The sequence below is a fragment of the Vicugna pacos genome, chromosome 16 (genome assembly GCF_048564905.1).
Source record: "Vicugna pacos chromosome 16, VicPac4, whole genome shotgun sequence".
Lineage (NCBI taxonomy): Eukaryota > Metazoa > Chordata > Mammalia > Artiodactyla > Camelidae > Vicugna > Vicugna pacos.
Window position 1 is genome coordinate 57849751 of NC_133002.1, and position 14167 is coordinate 57863917.

General features: G+C 47.2%; 1 protein-coding gene across 3 annotated transcripts; it reads left to right on the top strand.

Annotated features, from left to right (window-relative positions):
- Positions 1-365: 365 nt before the first annotated feature.
- ARMC7 (armadillo repeat containing 7) lies at positions 366-14164 on the top strand. 3 transcript variants are annotated; one of them, XM_006199373.4, is made up of 3 exons: positions 366-776; positions 865-1008; positions 12539-14164. In XM_006199373.4, exons 1-3 carry the CDS (start codon positions 686-688, stop codon positions 12898-12900), a joined length of 597 nt encoding a protein of 198 aa, XP_006199435.1. In that variant the 5' UTR covers positions 366-685; the 3' UTR covers positions 12901-14164. The 3 variants fall into 3 exon arrangements, with proteins under 3 accessions (XP_006199435.1, XP_015090770.1, XP_072795653.1); XM_015235284.3 differs by having other exon boundaries at positions 865-944; positions 12539-12816; XM_072939552.1 differs by lacking the exon at positions 12539-14164 and adding an exon at positions 2962-3310.
- The last annotated feature ends 3 nt before the right edge of the window (positions 14165-14167 follow it).

A 14167-nucleotide genomic window follows, 5' to 3' on the forward strand; every position in this document is an offset into this window, starting at 1 on the left:
AAAAGTCGACGAGAAGGTAGCGTCAAAGGATCCACATGCGGAATAGAGGGAGCCGACACACGCGTTCCAGGGAGCGTCCCTCGGTCGAGGAGCCTGGGTTGCGCCCCTTCAATGCAGGGGTGTCTGGAGGTGCTTTAGTCTCTACAGTCCCCTACATGGGCGTCCCCCGTCAGTTTTGAGCTTCTAAGGGCCCTAGAAGCGCTCTTCGACGCACCCGCAGCAATCCATCACCACGTCCAGGTGCAGACGATCGCCAGCCTGAGCCAAGAGCCTAAAAGCGCGCAGCGCGTGCACGCAGAGCTCAACGACGGCCCCGCCCCTTCCGCCCTCCGGGGCGGGGCTAAGCGCGGCTTCCCCCGGAAGTCCGGACCCAGGCGAAACTCAAACCAGGCTGGTGCCGCTCCTTCCCGTTACAGCACGTAGCAGCAGCGTCCTGGTCTCCCGCTCCCCAGTTTGGGTTTTTCACCCCTACTCTTACGAGGTCCTGAGTCCCCACCCCATTTCCCACATCCCAGTTTCAGCTGCAGTTTACTGCAGAACCTGAAGCCCGGAAAGGAACTTGTTTACCGCTCCTGTTCGCCCCTCCCTGGACCTGCGGAGGGCTAGGTGAGGTTCGCGCCCGGCTTTCCAGCCTCGCCTCCCACACTCTCCTGCCCGCCCCCCCGGGGCCCTCCGCTGCCCAACCATGGCCCAGAAGCCGAAGGTAGACCCGCACGTCGGCCGGCTGGGATATCTGCAGGCGCTGGTCACGGAATTCCAGGAGACGGAGAGCCAAGGTGAGAGCGGCAGGGTTGGGGCAGTGGGCGGGGCGGCGTCTGCGACCACCGCCCCGGACCTGGCTCCAGTGCCGCTTTTCCACTGCAGACGCCAAGGAGCAAGTACTGGCCAACCTCGCCAACTTTGCCTATGACCCCAGTAACTACCAGTATCTGCGGCAGCTGCAGGTCCTGGATTTATTCCTCGATTCCCTGTCGGAGGAGAATGAAACCCTGGTGGAGTTTGCTATTGGTAAGGATCGGGCCGGTCTCCTAGATGCCTCATGGGCTGTAATGAGATAAATGAGTAAGAAATGAGTTGGTGGAAAAGGAATCTCCTAGGCAGCCCCTCAGTAGCGATTGTCTGAGCCCCTTCCACGGTTCACAGCTCGCTTAATTCGGGTCTGGAACTCCCGCCCAGGGCTCCCTCTGCATGTCTGCCTTTCCTCCCGCTTAGAGATGAGATCATAAATGAGGGAATGGATTGAAGCCGCTTGGAGAGGAAAATGTTTTGAGTGCTCTTTTTAAACATCTTTATCTTAATGTTTTAACATCCAGAGAAGTAGAAGTGACTTGGAATGGATTTTGGCTCCTTTTGTTGTTGTGGTCCAAGACCTATTGAATTTTTCACTGGACAGATTTTTATTGGGCATGTACTGTGTGAGTAAGGTATTGCTATAGATGCTGGAGAGATGGCACCAGAGTTTAACAGGAGCTCAGATCTTGGCGTTGAGAAGGAGTTTGGAATCTGTTCTGAGGGCAAATATTCTTTTCTTCAGCATGCATCTTTTAAAAATAGCATTTCTCTACATAGTGAAAATAATCTTATCTACACAGGGAATGAAACCTTAAATAATAATCACCAAATATCCAATTATGCAAATTTCTCTAATGGTTCTCAAAAGGACTTTTTTGTTGTTGTTTTGTGTACACCAGGATCCAACCCAGGATCCATGCACTTAATCTGGTTGTTATGTTCCTTAGATCTATCTTTCTTTCTTTCGAACAAACTTTGTATTTTAGAATAGTTTTAGAAAAATTACAAAGATAGTATAGAGAGTTTCCATATATGCCACGTCCAGTTTCCCTGTTATTAACATCTTACATTAGTATGGTACATGTGTTACAACTGATAAACCAATATGGGGGGAGAAGGTACAGCTCAGTGGTAGACCACCTAGCATTCACGGGGTCCTGGGTTCAATCCCCAGTACCCCATTAAAATAATCAGTCAATCTGATAACCGCCCAATAAATGATTAAACCAATATCAATACATTATTATTATTAACTCCAGTCCATACTTTATTCTTATTTCCTTAGTTTTAACATCCTTTTACTGCTCCAGGATCCCACCTTATGTTTAGTTGTCATGTCTCCTTAGGCTCCTCTGGGCCGTACCAGTTTCTTAAATTTTCCCCTCTTTTAGAGGGGAGGGGGATGACCTTGGCAGTTTTGAGGAGTACTGGTCAGGTATTTTGTAGATTTTCCCTCGGGGCTTGTCTGATGTTTCTCTCATGATTAGACTGGGATATGGATTTTAGGGGGATGACCACAGAGGTAAAGTGCCATTTTCATTTACATCATATCAAGAGTCTCTGCTGTCAACATGACTTATCACTGTTTTTTTTTTAATTATGGCTTTGGCCAGGGGGTGGGTAATTAGGTTTATTTCTTTATTTAATGGAGGTACTGGAGATTGAACCCAGGACCTTGTGCGTGCTAAGCATGCAGCTCTGCCACTGAGCTATACCCTCCCCCCAATTTATCACTCTTGATATTAACCTTGGTCACCTGGATGAAGTAGTGTCAGGTTTCTCCACTGTGAAGCTACTCTTTAACCAGCCCTCCGCCTTTCCGTGTTGTGCTTTTTGGAAGGAAGTCACAACATAAATTATATCATATCTTTTTAAATTATTAACAGACTCTTTTTTCATAACACTAATTGTTGAAGGATCCGCACCTATTCTGCAGAATGTCCCACCTTCCAAATTGTCTAGTTGCCTCTTTATGGTGTCATTTAGTTTGTTCCTATATCCCCTTTATTTCCTGCTATAACCTAGAAATTAGATTGAAAGCCTTGATAGAATCAAATAACAAATTTTTCTTTTTTCCTGAACACATCATAGGTAAGTGTGATTTAAATTTTGGAAAGACCTTCCAGGTCTGCCTCTAATTTGTGGTATCTGGAACTCTTACCACAACAGGCGTCACACGTGTGGACATCACAGCTCTGTTCATAGCTTCACAAACACCTGCCCTGTGGCCACTCATTGGACTTAGGAGTGTATGTAGGAGTGTATGCACCAACAATGTTCACCCTCGGAGTTCACCCCTGGGCGTCAGGATGCAGGGAAGAGGCCTAAGCAGCTGTGGGAGCAGGTTTAGGGCCCAGGCTCTGGGTATGGGGGCAGGGGGATTGGCTTCCGATGTCTCCCTGGACTCTTACCTGTGGAGAGGGCCCGAGTGAGACCCTCCAAGGCTGGGCTGGGGGCAGGTCTGCCCCTCTGGAAGATTATTATGCTGAATAAATATTGTGAAAAATTGGTCACTTGAGGATTTTCTCCATTGTCAGTCCTCCATCTCCTCTCTTTTTGGAACTCTGCTCCACAGCTTCTGCCATCTGAATGGTGATAGTGGCCGCTGCAGAAACCTGGGGCTAGACCTCCACCTGGGAGCAATAGAACTCCTCCAACTCAAACTTCTGACTCTGGAGCTAAACTGCTAAAAAGAGCAGTCACCCGAGACAAGGTTTTCTAGGATCAGGAAGCAACATTCCCAAGGCAGAAGCATTCTGAGATCCTAGGCCACTGAGCTGGGAGCTTTGAGAGAGACTAGGGCTGGGCCTGGGTTCCTGCTCTCCTGGGCAGCCTTCCAGACTGGGTGACCCCCTGGGTGACCAAGCCCCCAAGTCTGTGGTCCCCACTTCCCTTCATAGCCAGTTCTTGTGGATGAGTCCTGTCCCTCCAAGCCACGCTTCCTTGCCTGCCTGGCAGGACTGTCGTGGGGAGCAAAGGCGTGTGTGCATGTCTCTGTCTCTGTGAAGGTAGTTTGTCTAGAATTGTTAGTATCGTTATCACCAGTTTAACATTTCCTGCCTTTTCCTCTTTTTTCTCCTCCTTTCCCCCAGAGCAAGGTCCCCAATCGCAAGAGCAACAACTTTCTTAGCATTGACTCCCTCAGTGGGATCCTCTGCAGATTAAATTTCTCCTGTATTTATTGTGCATAACTTAAAAGGAAAGTCCCAGCAGTGCTTAGACGTGTTTTGTTACTGTTTCTGTTTATGTCTGTGGTCCTCAATGAGAAACACCGTCAGGGCTTATTCTGTCTGCACTTTGGAGCTCCGAGTCTTTTATCTCTGGTGGCCTGTCAGATTGTGATCTCCATGAGGTCAGAGTGCCTTGCTTATCTCTGTTATGTCCTAAATGCTCAGGCCTTTTGGTCTGGGGAAGAGGATGGAAGGGGCAGGGGAAGGTGTAGAGGACTGGCCATGACTTGGTGCTGCAGCCCTAAGTAGGGCTGGTTCTGGAATAACTGCTCGGTTCGATTGCCCATGGCCATGGTTTGACAGAACCAAAACCAGTGTTGGTTTGTTGGCAGGGGACATAGTGAATTTGGTAAGAGCTGGGCTTTGGGGTCAGGCAGGCCTGGATTCCAGTCCTTATTTCCTGACTTAACTACAGGCAGCAGCTGTACCTGCCTCACAGAATTGTTGAGAGAATTAAATGAAATAAAGCATCTGCAGCTGCAAGGGTCCCATAGGCCTCCATCCAAGGACTGGTATCCAGACCGTTTTAAAAAAAATTTTATTTACTTTTTTTGTGGGGGGGAGGTAATTATGTCTATTTATTTATTTTTAGAGGAGGTGCTGGGGATTGAACCCAGGACGCTCCCCACTTGAGCTATACCCTCCCCATCAGACCCTTTGGAGGATAAACAGTTACCTGTCTCGGAGAAGTGAGGTGGGAGGGGATGATGTCTTATTACCTTTCTGCTCCAGAGATACTTTCCTTCTGGAGAAGAATCATTGAATGATAGGAGAAGATACGAAAGTTGAACCTTAGCCTCACAGTGGGTGTCCGGGCAGTATTAGGAGGAAGTACCACTGGGAGATGGGCATGGGGCAGGCCAGAGCTGCCCTTGTTTGGGATGGGCGATGGGGAGTGGGTGAATTATCAGGAACCAGCTATAAAGCCAGGATCTCAGTAAATACTGGAATGAATGAAAGAATTCAGAGCTCATGCTCCAAATAAAAACTCTGGCGGCCTATGGCATGAATTTGGGATTGTTGGCCCGAAGCACCATTGGTTGATTGTCAGGTGGGCACGCTTGTGCCATTCTAGATGCTGTATGGAGGTGTAAAGGGACCAGGAGATAATTCTCTGCTTCCATGAAAACTGGTCGAATACTAGGATATCACCAAATCCTTGGCAGTTTTGCTACTAAAACAATAGGTTCAAATAGGTGGCCTCCTAGAATTCAGATTAAATCACTTTCCTCTGTTCTATTTTCTGCAATACTTGTGGCTGCCACCAGATGGTAGTGGTGCACAGAAAAAGGCTGGACGATGACTCCTGAGCCGCCTCACTTTAGAAAACAGTATTTAATCAAATTGAAGATAGGTGTGCCCGGTGACCCATATGGTCAGGGCACATGCAGACATCTGTGCAAAAATGTCACTAGCAGCATTATCTGTAACAGTCCCAAACCGGAAACAGGCAACAGTGGAATGAATATCACCATTCTGGACATTCATACTACTTAGCAAGTTGAATGAGCAATCTACAGCAGCTCTGTACAATCATCTTCAAACATAATGTTAAGTGAATGATGCGAGACACGTAATAATATGTACAGTGTGTCCATTTCTCTAAAGGCCGAAAACAGGCAGAACTGAATTACGGTATTTAGGGATATGTGTGTAGTGGAATTATCTTTTAGTAAAAATTTAAAAGGTCCCGCTTATTAATTTAAAATTATTTTATTAAATTATTACAAGTCAGGAAAGTGTTCACCTTTGAGAGGGGGAGAGAATTGAATCAAGGAAGAATATGCAGAGGCTTCTGGATCGCTGACAGTGTATCAGTCCTTGACCTCAGTGCTGGTTTCAAGGGCAGCTCCTTTCTCACTATTAAACTCTGCCTGGGTGTGCCAGCCCTTCCTCTGTGTGTGAGTTGCAGGTGTGCCCTGTGCCAGCCTCCAGGGGTATAAACAGATGCATGCTTGGTCCACATCTACTGTGTGCGAGGCAGGGTCTTACATAATTTAATTCTCTCTGCCCATTTTACTGATGAGGAAATCTAGGCATGGAGAAATGGAGTTGCTTGCTGTGCTCACCTAGGTCCTCAGGGGCATTCCTGGGATTCTAGCTAAATCTGCCCACCACGGAGCCCTGGCTTGGTCCTCCTTATTCTGGGGTTCTCCTGTACCACCTTCTCTCACTGATCACCTAAGGTCCTGGGGTCACACATCTGTCTGCTTAAAAAGAAATTCTTCAGCCATCCAAGTGCTGCAGGATTCCCCTTGCAGGAAAGAGGTAAGTTGGATGTTCTCACCCACTGCTCCCTTCCACACTGGCTCAGAAGGCTGGCTCCAGGCAGCCCCCGCCATCCCTGCCTGACTTGCAGAGACCAGTTCCCCTTGTGCTTTAGTTCTAGGCACCAGCAGGGTGTACGTGTGTGTTTTATTAATTTAAGTGAATACGTAATTGATTCAAGTGGTACAGAAGTCAAAAGGGTGTATAGTGAACAGTAACTCCCTCCTTAGCTTTTTCTGGAGGCAACCATCGCTAGTTTCTTGTGTATCCTCCCAGAGATATTTTTAGGATTTATAAACAAATATGTATATATTTATATGTATACTATGTATACCTTTTTGTATGTTCTAGACATGTTATATTCTATATGTATATTCTGCCTTTTTTTTTTTTAACTTAGCATCATATCTTGGCACACTTGCAGTATCAGCCCATAAAGAGCCCCCTCGTTCTTTGTAAATGCTGCACAACATCCCTGGCGGGAAGGGACCCCTTTGGCTGGCTACTTACATTGTTTCCATTTTGCTCTCACAACCAGTGTTGCAGTGAATACCCTTACTTGTGCGTCACTTCTCTCTGTGGGCGTCTACCTGTAGGATAAATTTTCAGACTTGAGTACAAGTCAGAAGTAGGAAAAGCCATGATTTTTTTTCTTTTGATTTAATTTGTTTTTTAATTATACAGAACACATCGATCTAAGTCAGAACCATATTACAGTGTATTTTCAGAGAAGTCTCCTATTCCTGTCCCTTCCACCCTGCCCCTCCAATAGGAAACTAGCAAATGTAAGCGATACATACGTGGGTATTTGTCCCTCAGCTTCTTACACGTAACAGTAACTGTCTCTATAGACTGTTCTGTCCCTCATACTCAAAATTTCAGAGAAAACCATTTTCAACATACTGAAGTAAAACTTCAGAACAAATAGTCCCAAATGAAGATTTTGCCCCAGGATGGACTGTGGCCAGCCCAGGACCCTGAGGCAGGCGGGTCCTCAGATGTAGTCATGTCTCAAGCCACTCTCTCCACCCTCAGAGGCACCAGGTGCTGGCTAAGCACTTGTCAGCGTGAGTTCATTTAATCCCCAGGACAATCCTTAGGCCCTCCTGTCCCTTCCAGCCCCAACGCCCTACTTGCTTTGTGACCTGACCTCCCCTCCCTGACCTCTCTGAGCCACCACCTGCTTTCTCTTGCCAGGCCGCACTTGGGGTTTTCTCTTTTGCGTCTCCCTGGGGGTTTCTGCAGCTCCCTGCGTCTAGAAGGGCCCTGACTTTGCCTTTTTTTTCCTGTTTCTCTCTGTCTTGTCTTTTTTTGTCCAAAACATGTTCATCAGCCAGTCAGAACTTGTTCTCCTTTTTGCTTGGTTGTCAGTTTTTAAATTGCAGCATAATCAACAACCCACAGTGAAATGCACATATCTTAAGCGTCATTTTGATGATTCTTTAAATTCATTAAGGTATGTGTACATCTATGTAACCAGCACTTAAATCAAGATACAGAATGTTTCCATCTCCCCAAAAAGGTCTCTCATACCACCTGGCAGTTAGCATCTTCCACCCAGAGGTAGCCCCTGCTCTAACCTCTTGCCCCATGGATTCGTTTTGCCTGTTCTTGAACTTCATATAAAGTACAGAATGTACTCTCTTGTCTGGTTTCTTTCACTCAACGTAATGTTTTTAAGATCCAAGTTGTTACAGTATCATTAGTTCATGTCTTTGTATGACTATGCCAGAATTTGCTCCTCTGTTCATCTGTTGATGGAGATTTCTGTTTCTTGTTGGAGCCTTATGAATAAAGCTGTTATGATAGTTTTTATACAAGTTCTTGTACACATGTGTAGTCTCTCAGGGAGATTCCTTATATATGTATGTACTCATTTTTCTCAGATTCCGGTAGGAGTAGAGTTGCTGACTGACTCATAGGGTAGATGTAGGTTTAACTTTCTTAGAAGCTGCCAAATAGTTTTCCAAAGTAATTATGCGTCACACTCCTCACCACCAGCATGAGCCTTCCAATGGCTCCACCTCCCCACCCGCACTTAGTATTGTCAGTCTTTTCGGTTTTAGCCATTATGATGGGTGTGTAGTGGCCTCTTACTGTGGTGGTAATTTTCATTTCTCTGATAAGGAATGCTGAGCACATTTTCACATAATGGCCTTTTTGTGCAGAGTTTATCCAAGTCTTTTGTCGTTTATCTTTTATTGATATGCAGGAGTTCTTTATTCTGGATATGAGTCCTCTGTCAGATACATATTCTGTGAATATTTTCTTCTTTTGCCTTTTTACTTCCTTTTTTTTTCCATTTTTACTTCTTTTAATGGTGTCATTTGGTGAGTTGTTCTTTCTAAGTGAATGTCAGCTTTAAAAAAAGAACATCTTCTCTTTCCTGGTTATAAAAATGAACATGTTCATGGAGGAAAACTAACATAACAAAAATAACATGTTCATGGAGGAAAATAAAGAATAAAGAAAATTAAAAATTACCCATAATCCTACTACACAGAGATGACAACTATTATTACCATTTTGGTGTGTTTCCAGCCTGTCTCTTTTTAATGTAACTATTCATGTAACATTTATTAAGCATGTGGGGCTGAGGCCACAGGATATGGCAAGGCAAAATACCCATTCTTAAGGAGTTTGTAGTTTAGTGGGACAACAGCCAATGTGTTGACAAAGAACCCTGAGGTATGAAGAAAAGAAATGAAGGTGCTAAGGGGAGGGCATCATTGGGAGAGGGGCTGATTAGGGTGCTCATGGAGGGCTCTCAGAATAAGTGACATCTTACTGGACCTTTTCTTTAAAAAACTGAAGTATAGTCAGTTACAATGTATCAATTTCTGGGACATCAATACAATGTCCCAGTCATGCATATATATACATATATTTGTTTTCATGTAAGTTTTTTCCTTTTTCTTTTTTTTTTTCCCCTAGGGGCAGGAGGTAATTAGGTTTATTTATTTCTAGAGGAGGTACTGGCGATTGAACCCAGGACCTTGTGCATGCCAGGCATGCACTCTACTACTTGAACTATACCCTCCCGCCTTGGACCTATTTTTTTTTATTGCAATTTTATTATACAATTTAATGTCCTTTTTTTCTCCTTAACCTTCTATTGCAAGCATTTTCCCACATTAAGTATTCTTTGAAAATGGGATTTTTGGAACTGTATACTTTTTTCATCACACAGATGTACCATAGTTTATTTAACCAGTTTGCTCTCGTTGGGCCTTGTTTAGGAAGCTTCCAGGTTGTGTGTTGCTCTTTCTACAACCCATCTTGTTCTTCAGGGCAGGTTCACAGAGGTGAACTCAGGGGAAAGCACAAAGCAGCCATGGCTTCAGCTTCTCATGGGTCCTCAGCTCCATCATGGTTGCTCCTGCTCAGCCTGTTTACCCTGAAGCCCTTCTCTTTACGGGCTGTCACTCCTCTTTTCATCTCTGAGGGTCGCTGCCCGCCAGGCAGAGGGGTTTCAAGAGTTCTCTGCTGCTTTTGGGGCCCGGGCAGCTGGTGAGCTCTGACAGGCACCTGATCCACCCTTGGAGGCCTCCTAGGCCTGTGCATGGGGAGCAGGTGGGGCTGGCTGTCCCGAGGCTGCCTCTACCCCCATCCTCCAGCAGATGCCATCTGATTGTCCCTGACCTGGGCAGCAGTGCCCCACGCAGGCACCCCTGGGTGTGATGATGACTCAGCAGCCAGAGAGTGACTCAGGCTTCATCGTATCACAAAGCTTGACAGCAGAGATAAGTCCCATCCCCGACCCCTGCGTTGCATCTGCAGTGCCAGTACAAGGCTGGTTCACCAGCTCAGCAGAGAGGGTGTAAATGTGTCTGAGAAGCCAGAGGCCTGCCAGAGCGTTTCTACGTGTCCCTGCTCCTGGATGAACCTGGCATCTGCCCATGGTAGGATTAGCTGTTCTGGTGGCTTCTAAAGGGACACCTTTTCCCATGGGAGTGGCAAAGGGCTCCTCATCTTCTGGGACTTTAGGCAAGTTACTCAACAGCCTCAGCTTCTTTCCCGTAAGTGGGAGTGATAACTCTTGCTTCATGGGGTTCAGTCCTGTTCCCAGCACATGTCCAGTGAGAAGACTCCCCAGTAGTAGGCACCTGGGATACAGAGGTGAAGCAGAGAGCAGGGCTGGGCCAGACAGTGCCCAGGGACAGACTGCAGGTGAAGAAGGCGGTCACAGGAGGACTGCGGGTTATGCTAAGGGCTCCACTAGGGTGAACGGGTGCTGAGGCAGAGATGGGCAGGAAGGCCTCTGTGTGTCCCAGAGGGAGGGACCTCTCCATCAGTGTCTTGGGCCCTCTCCTGCTGCTCATCTTCCTGACTCTGGGAACGAACGTCACTCAGCCCCTTCTGCCCCTCAGAGGTACCGTGTCTGTGAGATCCCACAGCCGCAGAAGTTCGAGGTGGATGAGGTCTCAGGGAGCCATCTCATCCAGCCCCTCAACCCTTGCAGTGCAACCCTTTCCCCCTGCTCCCTGCTTTAAAATCCTTCCAAAAAATATCGTGGAGTGCCCTGTGCCAGGTGCCAAGGACACGGTGGGAATAAGACAGCCTAGGTTTTGACCTCAGGACACATACTTTCTAGTGGGGCTCCATGGGCAGTGAGCAAGAAAAATCTGTGAAGATGATTTCTCAAAGTTTTAAGCATATGAGGAAAATGAAACAGGGTCATAAGGGAAGTGCTCTGGATGTGGCAGGGAGTAGCTAGTGGGGTACTCCAGGGAAACTTCACTGGCCGGGGAGCCATCAGGTACTGGTTACCAGCAAGAGGGTAGGACCATGTGAAGATCCTAGAGGGAGTTTGGATTTTATTCCAAATACAGTGGGAAGTCCCTGGAGGCTGACTGGATAAAACCTTTATAAATGTTTCTCTATAACAGGACTCAAAACTGACTCAGATACTGCTAGCGAGAGGGTGGCTGTGCCTGGAAAAGGAGGAGGAATGTCTTTGCCAGCCTTACCTCCCACCTCCCTGTACCTGTTCCCTCACGCTGGAAGAGATGTCCTAGTTGGGTTTGAGGCTGGGGAAGAGCCCTTCCCTCCTCGCTTGTTGCTAGAGATGCAGGGGAAGTGGGTGGGCTGTGACTCACTCCTGATTGGACACTCAGGACTGGTCGGCCATGTTATGCAAATGAGATGTGAAGCCCTTTCTCTGCTTGGAGTAGGAACCTAAGGCGGGAAGCACAGTCTGGACCCACAGGAAATCAGCTTCCCGCATTGCGTGCTCCAGGCCTCACATGAGAGAATGGTGTGATCTCGCCACACTGCTTGAGCAGTGGGTTCTTAGATCCATAGTCAGGGGGTGTCTCCCTCTGGCCTTTCATCCCCTAGAATCCTAGTAACAGTGATGTGGGACTGATGCTGAAACACTCTAACCTCTTAATAAATTATGCTGTATCCATAAAATAGTGGACTGCATAGCTGTTAAATGATGCCATGATTGTAGGTTTATTGGCATGGAGAGATGTTCATGTTAAGGAAATGAGAAAAGCTGGCTCACAAAACATTAAGGAGAGTATCAAATTTTTGTTAAATATTTGTATGTAGTCATATTTAAAAATTGTGGGTTGAAAATCAAATGTTAAATGTCTGGGTGGTGGGATTAATATGGCTTATATTTTGGCTTCGAATATTTTTAACAACTTTACAGAGGTATAATTGACATATAATGACTGTACATATTTAAAGGATATAATTTGATAAGTTTTGACATGTGTATATACCAATGAAACCATATTATTTTCTTAATTGTTCTAAAATGGTGATATATTGTGGGTTTTATATTTTTAAGGTTTTTTTTTTTTTTGCTTTCTATTTTTTAAGTTTATTTTTTAAAGTGGCAGTTTATTTATTTTGGGGGGAGTAATTAGGCTTATTTATTCCTTTATTTTAAATGGAGGTACTGAGGACTTCATGTATGCTAAGCATGCGTTTTGCCACTGAGCTATACCCTCCCCTCTTTTTTTGCTTTAAAAAAAGACGAGTATATCAGCCATTGAAGTGGCTGAGCCAAGAGGGACAGGGATCAGTGCCTACTTCCAGAAGGCTAGGCAGTGGCAGGGAGGCAGGCCTTTCTGGAACCTTGAAAGGGAGGGCTGGAGAACCCAGTGGACTTTGGATCCCCTGTCCCTGGGCCACCTTCTCTCAGGCCTGGGCCCTTCCCTGGGACTGAATGGGTAGAAGAGGGATGGGAGGAGGCCCAGGGCCAAGGCATCTAGACCCCCCTTACTCTTCCCCAGGAGGCCTCTGCAACCTGTGCTCAGACAGGGCCAACAAGGAGCACATCCTGCAGACAGGGGGCATCCCCCTCATCATCAACTGCCTGTCCAGCCCCAATGAGGAGACTGTGCTGTCCGCTGTCACTACGATCATGTACCTGAGCTCACCAGGCTCCGGCTCCCACCCCGAGCTGACGGCCGTGCCCGTGGTCCAGTGCATGCTGCGCTTCTCCCTCTCAGCCAACGCAAGGCTCCGAAACCTGGCCCAGATCTTCCTGGAAGACTTCTGTTCCCCAAGCCAGGTGGCTGAAGCCCGCAGCTGGGGGGCTCACTCTGCTCTGGGTATCCCACTGCCAAGGACCGAGGCCCCACAGGAGCCCTGACCCAGGGAGAGCCCAGGCCACGGCACCCTCCCTGCTGGAGACCAGACTGAAATCCTGGTAGGGGCGAAGGAGGCAGGAACAGTTCTCACTGAGCACCTTCTCCCCAGATGGTGCTTTTTTAGCCATTTTAAAGGTGAGTTTTCTCAGCATGACAGATATTTACACTATGATGAAAGGCATCAGAAGTTGAGTGGGCAACACGTGGAGAAGGAAATTGAAGGTGGTGCCATTTTCACAGGTGGCCACTCTCCACCAGCTGGAGGTGCAGGTCCTGCTTCCCGGGCCACCCTGCCACCAGGCTTTCAACCTTGTGTGAGAAGCAACCGGGTCCCTAAAACCAAAGGCTTTGTAAAAACTGTTTCTCCTAAGGAACAGCTGGGCCTGGGGCTTAGGAGAACTGCCTGAGCTTGAGGACATAGACATTAACCACACCCTTAACTGAAGTGTGTGGAGCAATTTTAAGAACTAGAAATGAAAAACTTCGTGGTTAAAAGTATTTTGGGGCTTGCGGAATGTGTGCCTACTCCAGGGCTGTGGAGGCTGGGCTTTGGGCATGGTGAATGCTGGCCTGGAGAACTCTGTGGCCCAGGAGTCCTAACTGTTTATCCACACTGGCCTCTCATCTAGACACCATGTTAGGACTTCAAAGAGGAAGATGTGGTCTCTGCTCTTGAATGTTGTAGCTCAGTGACTTAACATGGCCATCAGGCCTTAAGACTGAGGCCATGAGAGTGACGACACATCAGAACACAGGCCCAAACCCTTGGAGCTGTGTCTTCCTTCACCACCCCGTGGCCCCTGCCTGGAAGCCCTGGCACGTCTTCTCTGCCATCAGGATTAGTGAAGGGAATCCCTGTCCCTGGAAGTGCGCTCAGGCTCAGAGGAGCTTCAGGAAGCAAGTAAGGGATGTTCAAGGCAGTCAGAGGACCAGATACTGACATGAAGCCTATGGCTCAGAGTCCAGGGCATGCTGGTCAGCACAGGGGAAGGGGTGTGGGCCCCCGTGGAAAGTTGGGATTCAGAAGCAGTGAAAGGTCCTGGCCTCCCTTTGGCATTCCCTTAAAGTTGACCTTTTACGTGGCCAAGGAAAGGCATATTCGAGAGGAATGGTATCCAGGTGGACATGGAGGTGTGCAGATTATGGGACTAATAAGACTAAGGAGATGTGAAAGGAAGAGGGAAAGGCCTCCTCATCAGCCTGTATTCCAGTTGTCCCCATGGGGCTCCTATCCCTTTACTTTCCCAAATAAACAGCCTGAAGAGAGCA

Coding starts and splice junctions, on each gene's coding strand:
- ARMC7 (XM_006199373.4), top strand. CDS start 686: ATGGCCCAGAAGCCGAAGGTAGACCCGCACGTCGGCCGGCTGGGATAT. Junction 777..864: donor CCAGGAGACGGAGAGCCAAG/GTGAGAGCGGCA, acceptor TTTCCACTGCAG/ACGCCAAGGAGCAAGTACTG. Junction 1,009..12,538: donor CCTGGTGGAGTTTGCTATTG/GTAAGGATCGGG, acceptor ACTCTTCCCCAG/GAGGCCTCTGCAACCTGTGC.